General features: G+C 42.5%; 1 protein-coding gene across 2 annotated transcripts; it reads left to right on the forward strand.

The window, feature by feature from the left end:
* The first annotated feature begins 494 nt into the window (after positions 1–494).
* On the forward strand, positions 495–17,835 carry wfdc1 (WAP four-disulfide core domain 1). Of its 2 annotated transcripts, none has more exons than XM_064335496.1 (7): positions 495–1,008; positions 12,938–13,127; positions 13,886–13,969; positions 14,536–14,676; positions 15,098–15,148; positions 15,313–15,384; positions 15,888–17,835. In XM_064335496.1, the coding sequence occupies exons 1-6, from the start codon at positions 880–882 to the stop codon at positions 15,369–15,371; spliced, it is 654 nt and encodes a 217-aa protein (XP_064191566.1). In that variant the 5' UTR covers positions 495–879; the 3' UTR covers positions 15,372–15,384; positions 15,888–17,835. The 2 variants fall into 2 exon arrangements, with proteins under 2 accessions (XP_064191566.1, XP_064191567.1); XM_064335497.1 differs by having other exon boundaries at positions 496–990.
* Positions 17,836–18,116: the final 281 nt, after the last annotated feature.

The raw sequence follows: 18,116 nt of genomic DNA on the forward strand, positions 1-18,116 counted from the left end.
ACACACTCATACTCACACAAACATGCATGTATGCACACACAAGAGCACACACTCATACACACACAAACATGCATGTATGCGCACACAACAGCACATACACACACTCATACACACACAAATATGCATGTATGCGCACACAAGAGCACACACACACACTCATACACACACAAACATGCATGTATGCGCACACAAGAGCACACACACACACTCATACACACACAAACATGCATGTATGCGCACACAAGAGCACACACACACACACTCATACACACACAAACATGCATGTATGCGCACACAAGAGCACATACACACACAGACACACACACACACATATTCTCAGTGGTCATTTGGTCTCTGTGTTTTAAGTATAGTCAACAGGTCTAAAAATATATTTTATATTCGTCCTATTTTCTGCCTCTCTCTCTCTCCCCCCTCTCTCTCCTTCTCCCTCCCCTTCTCTTTGCCCCTTTCTCTCTCTCTCTCTCTCTCCCCCTCTCTCACTCACACTTTCTGCGAGAGGCAAGCACGTGCTTCCGCGGTAAGCACTCAGCAGACAGCGGTCTCATCTTGCCGCCCGGTATTCCATTCTGTTTTTTGCCCTCCTCTTCCCTCACCTTTTTTGGTTTTTCACTCCCTTCTTCTCATCTCTCTTTCCTGCCACCGCCCCCTCAGAGAGAGAGAGAGAGAGAGAGAGAGAGAGCGCAGTTCTGTTGGAGAACCGAGGCACTATCTGCACGCCCAGGAGAGAAGTGAGCATTTCTGTTGGACTAACATTACTGCAGACAGAGTAAGCAAGATAACCCTTTGAAGCAGGAGAGAAGGACACGCAGAAAAGGAGGGAAAAAAAGAGGAGAAAGGAGAGGGCTGGACGGCAGAGCCATGCAGGGCAGGACCACGAGGACCTCCGTGGCCCTGGCGCTTTGCGCGCTGGTTCTGATATCTGGATCAGGAAGTGCCCGTCGGCTCAGGAAGAGGGGGCTCAGCCAAAAGGTGGGGGACAGAGCGGATGTGAGTAGAGTACACCCACTGTTAAAGAGCCGGGATGGGTGTGCACGTGCCTGTGTGTTAAGAGGGGAAGACTGGATGTATGTTTGTAGGGTTCTGAAATGTTATAAAGTTAGGGCATGTGTTTTGGGGTATAGTGTAATAGATTTTGGTTGCATAGGAAGGCTGAGTGCTATATAGTTAGGGTACGTAAAAGCGTACAGTGTTACAGACTTACAGTGCATAAGGGTGCAGTGTTATAGAGTTAGGGTACATTAAAGCATATAGTGTTACAGACTTACAGTGCATAAGGGTACAGTGTTATAGAGTTAGGGTACATTAAAGCATACAGTGTTACAGCTTTATGGTGCATAAGGGTACAGTGTTATAGAGTTAGGGTATATTAAAGCATACAGTGTTACAGACTTACAGTGCATAAGGGTACAGTGTTATAGAGTTAGGGTACATTAAAGCATACAGTGTTACAGACTTACAGTGCATAAGGGTACAGTGTTATAGAGTTAGGGTACATTAAAGCATACAGTGTTACAGACTTACAGTGCATAAGGGTACAGTGTTATAGAGTTAGGGTACATTAAAGCATACAGTGTGACAGATTTATGGTGCATCCATAAGGGTACAGTGTTATAGAGTTAGGGTACATTAAATCATACAGTGTTACAGACTTACAGTGCATAAGGGTGCAGTGTTATAGAGTTAGGGTACATTAAAGCAGTATTACAGATTTACGGTTCATGAGAGGGTACAGTACTTTGGATTTAGGGTGCATGAGAAGGGTACAGTGTTGGAGTTAGGGTGCATGAGAGAAGTGTTATGCAGTGTTATAGACCTATTGCTAATAAAATAATGCAGCATTTGTAGAGTTTATAACAGGATGTAGTGTTACAGAGTTGCAGTGGATAATAGGGTAATGACAGCACACTGTTACAGATTTAGGGTTCAGAACAGGGTACAGTGTTACAGATTTAGGGTTCAGAACAGGGTACAGTGTTACAGATTTAGGATTCAGAACAGGGTGCAGTGTTACAGAGTTTGGGCTCAGAACAGGGTACTGTGTTGCAGAGTTTGGGCTCAGAACAGGGTACTGTGTTGCAGAGTTTGGGCTCAGAACAGGGTGCAGTGTTACAGATTTAGGGTTCAGAACAGGGTGCAGTATTACATATTTAGGGTTCAGAACAGGGTACAGTGTTACAGATTTAGGGTTCAGCACAGGGTGCAGTGTTACAGATTTAGGGTTCAGAACAGGGTACTGTGTTGCAGATTTAGGGTTCAGAACAGGGTACAGTGTTACAGATTTAGGGTTCAGAACAGGGTGCAGTGGTACAGAGTTTGGATTTAGAACAGGGTGCTGTCTTGCATCGTTAAAGTGTGTCTGGCGAGGTAGACTATCATGTAGAGCATGATATTGTGCAAGAGTGCTATTGAACTGATGACAGCAGCATCTTTACAGGGCTCTGCGATGAGGGAGGTTTCTTTAGTATAGCAGGGTACATAGCTGCAACAGATCGAGCTGGTAAAAATCTGACAAGCATTGCAGGTTGCATGTTTAAATGCCTGTGGACAGGAGGCGGGAGGGGGGGGGGTGTCCGAGAGGGTGGGAACTCCACTCTTTTCCGCCCTGACACCACCACCCCCCACCCCGCCCCAGCTCGTTAACTCCTCTCAGCGCTGAACTGATTGATCAAAGTTAGCGCGACTCAGTGTGGTGCCCTTCTTTGCCCGTCGGACTGCAGAACGGACATTCCTCCTGGACACGGCTTCAAAGCCACTGTAATTGGAACATGCTGGACATCCTCAACAGTTATAAAGCCACCCCCCCACCCACCTCTCTCCTCTCTCACTCAGTCTCTCTCTTGCTCTCTCTCTCTCTCTCTCTCTCTCTCTCACTCTCACTTTCACTCGGATTAAAACATCTTTAATTAGCATATTTTATTTTAGGTATCTGTCCCTTCCTCCTGTACCAACAGTTCTCATTCTCCCTCCATTTCCTTTAATTATCACATCCATCTCTTTTACTTCCACTTTTCCTTTACCCACTACCCAATTCAGAAATACCACTGGAAAATCGCAATCAAATAAAATCGACTTCTGATTTGGAATGAGATCACCGATCAGTGAGCAAAGGAGTTAACTGCGGTTCTGAGATAGTACAGAGATTTATTGGAGGGGACCTTTCGCTTTCTGGCCAACAGAACCCCTCCCTCCCTCAACCTAGTTCTGATGCAGCCTGGTCCAGGTCCTGGCCAGGATCTGATCCAGTTGGGTCTGATTGCAACCAGGATCTGGTCCAATTGGGTCTGATTACAGCCAGGATCTGGTCCAGTTGGGTCTAATTACAGCCATGATCTGGTCCAGTTGGGTCTGTCTCAGATCATCGTCTTAACTGGCTGAGCGTGCTCAGTTCTGCAGAGACTTGTGGGATGTTTTCCAGACCGAATTCTCCCTTTATCATAGCTGCTGTAGATTTAAAGTGGAATCACATCAGTATGCTACTGAGTGACAGAAACAGGTGGCACGCAGATACTGTAGTGGTCACCTGCTCTCAGTATGAAGAGCATTACTAACTGACAAATCAATCATCTCAGCATTCCCTTTACAGTTGAAATTTTACATGGCAGGTACAATTAATCAACACAAGCGACCCATGCTGAGAATTGACACCTGTGAGTTTAAGGCATGCCTTTCGCGCCAGCTTACCCACAATCCTCAGCATCTGAGCATGCTCAGACTCCACCCTCAGCACCTTGAATGAGAACACTTTGCCAAGACCTACCTTTCCAACTCAGAGGGGCATACTGCTGTGTGGAAGTAAAAGGTGACGTGCTCCTGTGCAGTATTGTCTGCATATTTGGGGTCTCTGTTAGTGCAGGGGTATACAAGACATATGGAGGTCTTTCTGTTAGTGCTATAGATTCAGGGATGTATAAGGGTCACAAGGGTCTCTGTTTATTTGCAGTGGTATTGAAGGTATACATGGGGTCTGTGGTTGTGCAGTAGTATTAAAGGTATACAGGGGTCTGTGTTACTACATTAATTAGTATCAAGGTTGTGTGGGAGTCTCTTTGTGCAAGTGTTGTGGTATAGCAAGCAGCCTATGTAAGGATCCCTGTGATGGGGAATTAGTTGATGGAGCAAGTTTTTCTGGCAGCAGAAAGTGGAATGTTATTTCGACATTTATACAACCTAAACTGCACACATGTGGATGCGTCTTAGTGAGGCCGTGCACAGAGAAATACCCTGCATTCCAATCATGGGTCTGCCTGTGTCTGTCCGTTAAATGCTTCTCCCTCCTCTCCATGAGGTCAAGCAGTCAGTTACATTACATTGCATTACATTTACAGGCATTTAGCAGATGCTCTTATCCAGAGCTACGTTCTACACAGCATTTACATCCATGTATACAGCTGGATATACAGTATACAGTGAAGCAACGCAGGTTTAATATCTTGCTCAAGGGTACAACGGCAGTGTCATACCTGGGAATAGAACTTGTGACCTCTGAGGCTATGTATCAAAACATTTACTCAGGACATTTGCTTACATTTACTGGTCATCTCATGGTTTCTTGAAGAAAATTCAGGCGGTCAACACTGTATTGTTACCGTATAAGGGAGTTAGGCGTCCTTCTGGTTGCCTAATATAACTTCTATATTTAATTATTATGAGACAGAACAGTCACCTGTTAGCACACAATCATGATATTGATATTCTTACTAAATTAACTTATGTACAACTTACAGTGAGCTCCATAATGTTTTGGAAAAAGGCATATTTTTTTTTTTTTGATTTGGCTATATACTTCACACTGTCAGAGTTGTAATCAGACAATGAACAATTTCTGCTTTTATTTAAGAATATGTTTATAAACATCTTTTTGTATGCAATGACTGCTTGACCCATAGACCTCACTAAGTGCTGAGTATCTTCTCTGGTGATGCTCTGCCAGGCCTGTAGTGCAGCCATCTTCAGTTCCTGTCTTTGTCCAGGGTGTCTTGCTTTCAGTCTTGTTTGTTTCGGAGGCTATTTGCCTTAAGTTTTCTCTTCAGCATATGAAACACATGTTTAATTGGATTCCGACCAGGTGAATGGCTTAGCCAGTCTAGAATTTTCCAGTTTTAGACTTTACAAAACTCCTTTGTTGCTTTAGTACAGGAGCGTCCAATATCATCCAAAAACTGCCAGTGTGGCAGTTTAGCCCAAAACTAAGGACCTAATTGTACTTACTGATGTCTTTATTGTAGACCATGATTAGATAATCTGTTGAATCAGGTGTCGAAGGGGTGTTAGGGGGTTGAGGGGGTGGTTTGGGGGGGGTGGTGACTCTTTTCATGCCTCGCACCCATATGTATGACAGGCTAGCTCCACCCCTTAGTCATAGTAATTGTAGAAGTAGTAATAGCAGGTGTAGCAATTGTAACAGTACAGTAGCAGCGGTAACGTTAGTTGTTGTAATAGCAGTAACAATGGTAGTAGTAGAAGTGGTGCAAGCAGCAGTACTAATAGTTGTAATGTATTAGTAATATTAGCAACAGTAGTAATAATAGTCAAGTAATAGTAATACTAGCAGCAGTCATAATAGTAGTAAAGTAGTAGTAATATTAGCAGCAATAGTAATAGTACTCACGCCACATATAAATGTATCAGTGGGGCATTCGCTCCGGTAGTGTTCCCTCAACGTTTAACATTGGACTGCAAACATTTTTTCAAACTGTTTTTTTTTATATTTAAAAAGGTCTGTCTGGGGACAGCCATTGGAAATTAGCAGAAACTACAAATGTTCTTACATTAGATAGCTGTTTTGCAGTTCTCTATGCAAATTGAATCTGTTCCTATTAAATAAATATTTTTAAAAATTAAATAAATAATGGTCATAGCAGTAGTAACAGCTGCAGTAGTAGTAATGGTAGTAGCAGCAGTTGTACTAGTAGTAATAGCTGCAGTACTCCCGTGGAGGAAAATACTTTTTTCATGCAAACTGAACTAGACAGAGTTAATACGACTAATCCCAGTCAGGCGGTGTGCAAATGTTTGAGAACATTAGAGTATTTCAGAGCACGAAGCCCCCTGATTTTCCTCTAAAGATCAAAAGACAGATTTCTTAATTAAGATGACTGAGTGTCAGACAAAAGTCTCCCGCTCTGTCCCCCCACCCCCCCAAACTCCCCCCATCTTCCTGTTCAGCAGAGCCTCTCCACTGCAGTAAATTACAACACTGCGCGTTCCCTCATGTGACATATCTACAGAAACAATTCTCAGGGTGAAGTTCCTGGCTCTAGGGGTGAAAGCGCAGTCAACCGGCTTTAACTCAAACCTACACACACTCTGACCTACTGATTCTGACCCTGACCTCCAATGAGGGGGTTGGGGTGTCTGGGATGGCTGAACCCAGATCAGTTGTCGGGGACAAAAAGTATGTGGACACTGCAGCTTTCAGTAGTTGGCTGAAGTTACTTTCTTACCTCCAGGATCAGTTTGTAGACTCCTCTCCTATATCAAGAACTTTTCTCTTTTTTTCTCGGCAAAATGCTATTACTAATACAGGAAACAGTATTTATCAGCAAAAAAAACAGCATATGTACAGTGCTTAGTCTAGACTTAGGATGTGCTTTTACAATAACTGAACCTGGGAGAGAGCACTTCTGAATGTGACTAGGAAGTTGTGTCTTTCTCTCTTTAGAGAGATAAACTGTATTGGAGTGGAAAGTACTGAGAAAGTAGTTCCCCCCTGGCCTCTTCCACACTGACTGACACGACAGCGGAAGGCTGTCTCTCTGTCCCCCTCCAGCGCTCTCTCAGCCTGGGGATACGGCTAGGCAGCCGGCAGGATTAAAGGCACCCCGCCCCCACGCACACCCACTTCTCGCCTCGCTGTTCACATGCGCACACATGAGCACGCACAGACATGCACACATGTACTAATGCACACATGCGCATGAATACACATGCAGACTCGCCTGCACATGCACACACATGAGCACACACAGACATACACACATGTACTAATGCACACATGCGCATGAATACACATGCAGACTCGCCTGCACATGCACACACATGAGCACACACAGACATACACACATGTACTAATGCACACATGCGCATGAATACACATGCAGACTCGCCTGCACATGCACACACATGAGCACACACAGACATACACACATGTACTAATGCACACATGCGCATGAATACACATGCAGACTCGCCTGCACATGCACACACACGCCCACATACGCAGTAAAATTTTCTGTGTTAAATCAACTCTTCCAGAGTATATTTGGTCTCTGTTGAACTCGTAAGTACTCTGTTAGAGTTGAATTTACACTGGACAGTTCACTGTGAAGGCACACATTTGTCGGTGCACACATGCACAGATACAGTGTATGCAGTACACACACATGCAAGTAGTGCACACATAGGCACACATAAACATGTACATGCACAGCACCTTCATACAGAAAAAGGCCACTGATACACACATACAAACTAATACACACAAACCCACACTTGCAAAGAAGCATACATATAGATACAAGCACACGCACACACACACAAACACACACATGCGGACATTAGTGCCACCAGTGCATATGCCAACCATTTGCTTTGAGTTTAATAGCAGCGGGGTTTGGATGTAGCGGTCAGTCAGCCTGCCAAAGAAACCACACAGTATAAAGCATGCACACCAAAGAGTAATGAAATTAGCTAAACCTCCCACATGCCATGCAACACCAAATGCAGGCTAAAACACACATACACACGCACACACAGTAACACACACAGTAGGACAATAGGAAGAAAACATTATAAAATAGAGTATCAATTTTTTCAACAAGAAAGGACAGAGATGGTTTGCACATGAAGCAGGGACCCTTAAGTGTGTGTGTGTGTGTGTGTGTGTGTGTGTGTGTACGTGTGCTCATGCGAGGCAATGCAACAGCTGCGACTGCCTGTCTGTCTTGATGCTCCCCCCATGGAATAGTGTACCTACTCCAACCTAACCCCCAATGACCTTTGACCCTTGACCCCTGAACTGAAGCAGAGCCGGCACATTGCTGCCAGTGGGGCGTGCAGTTCAGACAAAGGCTCCACGCTGGCTGCAATCGTCATAGAAACAGTAACCTTGTAACAGCTATGGCAGCAGTGTGAATAAATGGCTCTATTACAGATCTGATTAAGTTAACATTTTACAGAAGGCAGCAATCTCACACACCCATCCACACACACACATACACACACAAGCCCACACACACGCACACACACAGTAATTTAAAATACAACTTCACAAGAACCCTGGGATCTCAGTACCACAGAACAACCCACAATTACCTGGAGCAATAGCTTCCATACTGTAAAAGTAATCTTCACTCTTTTCACAGTAGTGTGCTGAAAATGGAGAAAACAAAAAACGTATTCTATTTGTGGAATGTATGTGCTTTCAAATTTTAGGGTTTTGGTGGCCCTGAACAAGAATGTTGTTGTGGCCTCGAAGTGCTTGAACATAAAGCGCATGGAGTGTTTATGCCTTTGGCTGGCTCTACTTTAAATATATAGTTACCTACTGGTGAAATAAGCATACTTTACTGGCAGTGATGGTTACTTTTTTTGATTTACTATATACAGAATTCCTAATCCTAGTAGTTTCAGGCCTGTGGCAATACAGAGTCACTGTAAAAACTCACATTTTTCCACCTGTTGGTCACAACTGGAATTACTTCATATCTTCTTGCATATGATATGAGATAAGGGAAAATTCTGCCATAAATTTTTCCTACCAAAAATATTTCATAAAAAAAATAAATAAACAAAAACAATAAAACAACATTTAATACTTTAAATGATTTTTTTTTTTTAAAGTCATTTAAAGAATTATGATTCTCTTTCTTTTGTCTCTGATTTGTTACACTCATTTCAAGTCATTCAAATTAATTTGCACTGATTACACCCGCTCCTGTGTCTTGGTATATTTTCCTTGGATACAAGTGGTTCCAAACAGTGGCCTCTGCCATAAATGCCAGCTTTGTCAAGCTCATGATTTTCAGTTATTGTTTAGACTGGGGGACAGAAGGTTTAATTCAATTCTGTGGTAACTTTTGAGAACCTAGTTGTGGAGTGTTTAGCACCTGTCATGTTGTGTCCTTCTGTCTTTATAGGTGAGCTTAACTTACATCCACTCGTCCTCTAACAGTGGATGCAGTGTGCTCCTGTTTTGCACGTGGTCATACGAGCTCTGTTGGAACTCTGTTAGTTGCCTCATATTGCTTTGGAAACTCACATGTAAAATTGCTGATTGCCAGACCTTTTAACAGATGGCATACTGCTAATTGACATTGACAATGACAATATGACTCACCTGCGTAGCTGCCTTTGTAATTGTGATTTAAAGTTTAAGTCCTTTTTAGATGTAGTGTTTCGGTTATTTTGTCCAGTCCCAGTAGATACACATCCACACTGTACATGGGGTTAAATTTGCATCATCACGCACAAATCAGCATAAGTTCCATTGTAGGCCTATCCATGGAGCTTAAGGGTTTTGGAGCTCCCTTTCAATCAGCAGTCACTTTATGTCTTGGAAGCAAGATGTGTGGAGTCTTTAGCTAATCGATCGCTTAAATTAAGCACCTAAGTGCTGAAACACACCAAAGAGACACTACGCCTGAGGGGTTTTAGTAAATGCAAATTAATCATTCAAATCATCTCTAATTGCAAGATTAGGGGTTCCGGCAATGCAAACTTTCCCCCACCACAAAGAAATCTGGAAACAATTGTCTTCATTGGCATTTTACACAGTAGACACAGATGTCTTAGCACTACAAGGAAGATTCACTTCAACATTCTGCTATAAACATAGTTAAGCAGTGCAAGTGCCAACCAGAGTATACTGTCACACAATTTGAGCCAGTCAGAGGGTCACCCAAGTTTACTTTATGTATTTTTTGCGCGTCCCAATAGGTGGTGTGGTTTTCGTTTTTTGTTAGTCCTTGTGAGATTCGATCCTGAAGCAGTTTATTATTAATGAGTGTACAGTATTTATGTGCTTTATTGCTTTATGTACAGCTTTGATTGAGGACTCAATTTTGAGCACAGCTCCAACAGCAGTGAGGTTTGCTGTATATGCGTGCATGCTAATGATTATATAGCAATTGCCCTGACCTAATTTTTAATACAAAGCATGGAGAGAATTGTGCTGTCCTCCCTACTTTTAAGGAAATAGGTGACAAACTAGATCTGCTGCCTAAATTTGCCTAGATTTGCTTATAAAAGAAAAGCATGGTACTGAAGACACACTTCTTTCACTTAACCACACAATAGTTGTGCTCCTAAACAAACAGAAGACTTACACATGCATTTTTATCTTCGACTTTCCTGTATAGACATGCAATACAGTAAACACCAGCCTCATGCACCAAAAGCATGATGACATGACTGTCGCCAGTAACTTAATATGGTGGATAGAGCCTTTAGTCAATCACCTCACCTAATCTGTCAAAGTCAACAAAGCATCCTCCTCCCCCATTATCATCAACATGCCCCTCCCACAGAATTGCATCAATTCTCTGGTCTTCTTCACCATCTACACAAATTACTTCAATTGTCCCTCATCAAATTGTCACATTGACAAATTCGTGAATGACATGGCTATTTATAGGACTCATGTCAAACACCCACACTGGGTACTATTACAGGAATATGATTAGCAAATTTTCAGATTGGAGCAAATCAAATAAATTCATCTTAAACACCTAGAAAACAAAAGGAATTATGATAGATTTCGGAGGCCACTAACAACAACTTGGCATTGGTTCATATAGATCACCAAATCATTGACACAGTTAAGGAATACAGATATCTTGGAACATTCACAAACAGAAACACAAAAAATATATATTCAGCAAAGGACAGCCCTAACTACATTTACTCACTAAACTAAGAAACTCTTATGTTAGCAATAAAACCCACAAGTTTTACCGAACGTTCATTGAAAGCACAATTACCTCACCATAAGAAATAAAGTATCGGAAATTGTGAACGCTTCAACTACAATCTGCGGAATAAAATGCCTGGACATTCAAACCATTTTCATTTGCAGAGCCATCATCATTTTTAATATTTCTAATTCATTTATTCATTCATTCATTCATTCTTGTGTTTTCCAAAATAAACATGCCTAATTAGAATTGCTGTGATTTGATTTTTGATTAATAATGACTGTTTGTTGGGCTCTGCTCTGCTTTGTAATGTAATTAACTTTTATGTAGATTCTGCCCCCAGGGCTTTAAATGGGCTTATGATTTGTAACTAATTTTGTTCTTTATTAGCAGGCATTTCACATCCATATAGAGCACCATTCAATTGTGCATCATAATGTTTTAAAATTACTTCATTGTTAATATTGAGGTGATAAAGCATCCTACTTTTCAGTTCTTTCACGATTAACCTGAAGCTTCCAGCTGAACAGATATGTCTGAGTACACATTTCCTTGCCAGGTGTCAAGTTCACTGACTTTCTGGAAGAACCATTTATGCTGAAAACCCTTCTCAGTGGGCAGCAGCAGATCCAGGTCATCTGTGCAGAGAATGAATGTTTTTGACACTAATAACTCTGTCTGTTACAGTTGACAACACACAGGCATTTGGTTAATTTTGTTAGTTATTCACCAGTGCACCGTATGGCGATTCAGTTTTTTTTCTTTTGTATGTAGCAGTAATTCAATGATGGCAGGAAATATTTCCGAGACATAGGGAAATATGGGACAAAAGTCTTTCAGGAGCGGCACGGTGGTGCAGTAGCCTTTGCATGTTCTCTCATAGGTTTGAATGTGTGTGTGAATGGTGTATGCCCTGAGATAGACTGGTGACCTGTCCAGGGTGTATTCTTGCTTCCTGCTTCAATGCATGCTGGGATAATCTCCAGCCCCCTGTGACCCAGGAATCATTGGGCTAGATAATAGATAGATGGAGTCTTTCTGTATCCTCCTGGATAAGGCCTGGCAATTCATTTTTAACCCCTGTAAGGGACATAAGTCTCTGGTATTAATTCAATAACAATAAAATAAATAATATATATTTTTTTATGTTTTGTATTATGTCAAAAATTTTACTTAAACTTTTTTCTGCCGGGTCTCAGGAGGGTATGAGACTGTATTGATTGAAATGTCTCAGTGAATATTACATTACAAATCCCTGAACACACATCCAGAGTAACTTACATCAGTGTTAGTCTCAGGAATACAAATGTGCAAGGCCTATTTAAAATCAAAAAGGGTAACATTAACATACACAAAAGTTTATGTTGTAACAAAAGAACATGCCACTGGAGAGATGACTTATCTTTACCCATATATACTACCTATAACATTAGCCTAAATAGAAATCCAATGAAAGAAAGAATGGATATCAGGGGAACGATGGTACAATGAAGAAGTTGGTCTTCAGTCTGTCGGAAGATGGGTTTCTGCTGCCTTGACAGTTGTGGGAATCTCATTCTGTAATTCTGCAGGACTGTAATTTGTTCTTCACAATTTGTTCTTGAATTGCCAGGGCACCAACCAGAGGATTGATGGTACAGTGAAGAGGTTGGTCTTCAGTCTGTCGGAAGATGGGCAGGGTTTCTGCTGTCTTGACAGTTGTGGGAATCTCATTCTGTAATTCTGCAGGACTGTAATTTGTTCTTCACAATTTGTTCTTGAATTGCCAGGGCACCAACCAGAGGATTCTCTTGCTTTCAAGGCTGTAATCTGTTCTACTCTTTCTGTAATGAGGGCTATAGTCTGTTCCCCTATAGCACCGACCAAGGGAATCTTGTTGCTTTTACAGCTACAGTATAATCTGTTCTACTCTCTCAGTACCTGGGTTGTAATCTGTTCTGCGCAGTCGGTTAGCACATGTGTAGCATACGGGTGGTTACCCAATACCCTCTCTCTACCCGCAGGATTACGAGTACCCCAGTCAGGTGGCTCAGCACCAGAAGAGCGACCGCTGCCCGCCTCCACCTCAGATGCTTCCGGAAAGGGCGTGCGAGGTGCCCAGCTGCCGCTCGGACTCGGAGTGCGAGCGCCACAAACGCTGCTGCTACAACGGCTGCATCTACGCCTGCCTGGAGTCTGTGCAGCCGCCGCCAGGTCAGAGACGCACCCAACGCCTATCCATCAACAACTGGCTAGCACTGGACAAATGTGACCCCGCACTGATCGTGGGTTGCTGGCTCATTAGTCTGGGGAACCCAGACAATCAGAACTCAAGGGGTCTCAGTTCGCTTACTGTCTGAGAACTAACCGAAGCCATAACTACACATAGATACATCAGGGATAGCAACAAATCGATACACCAGGGATATGCCACCTTAGACAATGGTCAGATATTCTGGTTCATGAAAGTGATGTAGCCTATTTGACTCCCTGCTTTCCCTATTTAGCAACTCCATTGCATTTTGTTTGAATAATTGTCTTCATCTGAGACCTATCTTCACTGAGTTTATGTGATTGGTTACATTCTGAAAGTGGCAGGCTGAACCACACTGCTTTCACCAGGTCTACACCAGGCGTGCATGACTAAAGATGTGCTCTTTACAATGCTAATGTGTGCTCATGATACTTTAAAACCAGGAGTGCACAACTCCTGGTGGGCTGTTTTGTGTTCTGGTTTTTGTTCTAACAAATCAACAGCTCTTTGCTATACACTACACTGGTTCACTCCTGTACTTGAGCACAGTTAAATCTTTAGGATACACTTGCAGTTTGTGGCTGTAGCTGGTGCTTATACAAATGTCAGATCAAAATATGATTGAGCTAATGAAATAATTAAGAACAGAAGTGGATCAGGCCCCGTCTTTAAACTGATTGCTCATTATATATTGTATATATTGTTGATTATGTTGCAGTTCTGGACTGGCTTGTACAGCCCAAGCCACGGTGGCTGGGAGGAAATGGCTGGCTTCTAGACGGGCCAGAGGAAGTCCTGCAGGGTAAGGAAGTGCCCCTGACATTAGGTGTAATCCACCATCTGCCCTACATTCACATTAGGCTTTCAAGTGAGGCTTTTATCCATTGCAGGTTTATACAACGTACTTCCCACTCCTTTTACAACTGCAATCCATTTGTGCAGCTCGATATTTTCTGAAGCAATTCAGGTTCAAGTACATTCAAGTACTTTGTTCAAATGCCTAAATCCAATTCAACAGCAAGTTTTATATTTTAAAAGATTTTTTTATTCATTTCCACATTCTTATCCATCTCCTTTTTCTGGCTTGATAGCCCAGTCCATAGCAATCAAAGTCTCCTACAAACTCCCGAATGCTTTTCCCAGTCTAAATGTTTTGGACAATGGAAGAACCTTTAAGGCTCAGGCTATAAACAAAAAAAATCATCCCTGAAGCTGCAGATGGCCTTGCGTTTGCATGTACGTATATTTCTGTGTATGTCTGTATCAATGTCTATTTCTGCACTTGTATAAGTTTCCATGTTTATTTGCATGTGTATCTATGTGCATATGTATGTGAGCACATCTTTATTTGCGTATGTCTCCCCCTAGCGGAGGCGTGCAGTACTACAGAGGATGGGGATGAGCCACTGCACTGTCCCACAGGGTACGAGTGCCACATCATCATCCCTGGGAACCCATCCACTGGTGTGCCCAACCGTGGCCAGTGCATAAAGCAGCGAGGATCATCCGGTTAGCATCCTGCAACCCACATATCAACCATAATCAACCATGTAATTAACCATATGGTCAAACACATATCAACCGCATACCAGCGCACCGCACCCACCAACCAATGCACGAAATACTCAATAATACACCAGAAACAAGCATCGAATTACTCACATAATGTTGTATCCACTTTTAAGAAGTGGTGGTGAGTATTTAGCAGCTGTGTAACCGGAAACAGCAAGTGACGTATTTAAGAATCTGTGTCACACCACACACAATCATCTTAGTAACAGCGCTCTTCAACTGGATGTTCAATACAGCAACGTCTTTCTCATTTTGAATGCAGCCCAGACTGTGCAATGTCACAGGTTAATTACATCATTGTAAAACACACCTATCAGCTAGCTTGCAGAAACATCCTTTGCGGTCTTGTATTCCCCAGACGGACGCAGTTTGAGACACAAGTACTTCAAAGACTATAAGGACTACGCGGGTAAGAGGACTGATACTACGGTAGAGAATTCCGGAATATTACTACCGTACCTTTAGAAATCCACATTCCTCCAAAAACAATAACATGCTAGCGCCCCAAGATATTTCTCCCTTCATCTCCCCTTCCCGTATCCTCTTAACCTTTGACCTTTCTTTTCACCACAGGAACAAACTCCAACAATGCTGTCGGGTATGAGAAGCATCATCACAAACATCTGGGATAATGAAAACACAGTGGTGAGTGGTGCTGGAAGAAGTGGAAAGGGGGGAAGGGGGGTAGAGAGGGGGGAGACGGAGAGGAGGGGGAGAGAGACAGAGAAAGAAAGAGAGCCCCACGAGCTGCTTTGTATGTGGCAACCTGCCATTGACACAGATGCGCAATGACCGTCAACATCTGCAGTAATTTATTACTTGCAAATTGTAGCTATATCATATGGCAAACATATGGTAGCATGTGTATGGTGTTGTTGTTTTGGTTGGATGTGCATAATATGTGTATATATATATTGTCAACAGATTGCAGAGTAGATTTTTTTTGTTGTTCTTACTGTTGTTGTTCTTTGCAACACTTGCTTTGGTAACACAATGCAAGCCGTGCCAATAAGAGAGAGGGAGATATATTCCCTATGAACGCACAATATTCAATATCTGTCTTTTTAACTCTATCTCTTGTTTAACCCCACCTATGACCAGCCAGACAGAGCAGGACCGTTAACATTCTATTCTGACTTTTTTCTAAGGTACTCTCTTCCATGAATTTATAGCCCCATCATCCTCAATTAACCTCACCACCAGTGGCCCATTAAAGCCTCTCCTTCCCAAAACTCAGCGCCAGTCTGGAAAACTTCTGCCCCTCGTCACACTCAAAACGAATCCCAATCGTCATCTGCAGAAGCCGTCTCGCACGATGCCACTCCCTAACTGTCAATCACCCTGAGACGTTCTTTCAGCCATCTTGGCTCTGAGGATTTCCACCAGTCAACAATAAAGTAAAAACCCAAAACTGGCACTGACTACAGAAATATAAAGCCTGGTACAATACAAGTACACACATTTGTCTGTCTGGGATACATAAAATCAAGAACATATACAAACCCAGTCCTACCTCTTCGAAAGAGCATTATATGGACAATGTTGCTGGACACAGACATTCAAGAGAATGCAGTCAATATACGGTACATGCATGCATGCATGCACCACAGGTCTTACAGGTTTACATCCTTTTTTTTTTTTTTTTTTTGAAAGATCCAAGAAATTGTAGCATAATCATAATTCATGTGTGCATTCATGGAAGCAACCTAGAATAAGACTGGACAAGTAGACAGAATTTTGTACCACAACACTATTTCACAAATCAATGTCAATGTGATCTCCTGTACAGAGTGGACTGCAGATTAGGGCTGCACTCCAGATGCAAAGCGTTTGCTTATGGTTTTACCTTGAATGCTCTACTTGCATTAATGGTTCGCAGGATTCACTGAGATATGTCTTCCTGTTTAATGGGGGTGCCAGTGGTGCTATGGTGTAATCCAGAGGTAGGCAACCCTGGTCCAGGAGTGCCAGTGATGTTTTTTTTTTTTTTTTCTTTTTAGTGTGACCTTATGAGCTTGATGGTTTGTTAAGAGTCAAAACAATCCAAGATTCACAGCACATGGTCACCGGTGTCCATTAAACCTGTTAATTAATACAATTATGTTGCTATGGGCTTGGATGGAGAAAAAGCCAGGAACATCTCTGGCACCCCAGAAGGTAGCCTACAACTGTGTACCCAGAACAAGTGGCATATTGTATTAAATACTCATGCAACGCTGTAAACTACCACCCTGACAGAAACCATAGTAACAGCACTCTGTGACTGGACGTTTAACACGGCACACACCAGTGGGAATGCAGTCCAGCTCTCCTCTCATCAGGACAAAAACGGGACCAAATTAAATTCCAACAGAGGCAGAGGGTGAAAAAAGCCACACCTAAAGATACTGGAGACGCCCACACGAGAGATGGGATAATGAGCTGTCAAATGCTTATCAGCGACTTGCAGATTTTACCTAATCGTTTTACACTGCAGAGCCAGAATCTCTTGATTGGCTCAACAAGTCAATAATTGGCAGCGATTAGCTTCCCATTAGCACCATGCTAGTCCAGACCATTACAACACATAGGCCTACCGCTGTCTGACTGAAGACACGTGCATGCATATGTGCAGAAACATACAGATACACCCCGCTTTTTCCTTTTGAGATGCTAGTCGATCATTGACGCACAAATGCCACCAATAAGCTTGGACACATGACATCATTATCCCAAGAACAACCCCACAAGTCAGGTACAGTGTCCATAAAGAGGCATAGGAAAGGTAGCCATAAGAACTCACCTTACACTCCACACGAACATGTTTACCATTTTACAGCTTTAGTCCTTGAACACCCAACCAATCTCCATGCAGCATTTGTTCCCGCCCTATCCCTCTTTGCTAAAACCATTCAAAGACATGTCTGAAACTATTCAGACAACAGGAGCCTACCTCTTTACAAGCTCTAGCCATCAGTAAGCTACAGGTATCACCACAACAAAGGACTCTGGGAAAACAAGCTATTCAAGTCCTTCAGCTCCAAAGGATTATACGAAAGACAGGTGCTGTAATATCCAATGTATTTCAAAATAAAAGCTGTACAGATACACACCCAACACTTTTGTTTCTGAAGCTTTTATCTTTGGTTCTTCCGAACACAGGATTCTCCAAACTGTATCCTGCCGAAGAGTTTTAACAAGAGACTGAATTCCAACATGCCACACATGATCACACACGCATGCGCATACACACGCACACATGCACACACACTGATCAAACATTCAGTGATGTGAAAAAGAATGCACACGGTACTTTTGTTTAATTCTACGGTTTTACATATTAGGACTGTTAGGACTTGGTTAGGACTAGAAGAGGGTCCATTATGTGCCAATATATC

Source organism: Anguilla rostrata, chromosome 5, assembly GCF_018555375.3.
Source record: "Anguilla rostrata isolate EN2019 chromosome 5, ASM1855537v3, whole genome shotgun sequence".
NCBI lineage: Eukaryota > Metazoa > Chordata > Actinopteri > Anguilliformes > Anguillidae > Anguilla > Anguilla rostrata.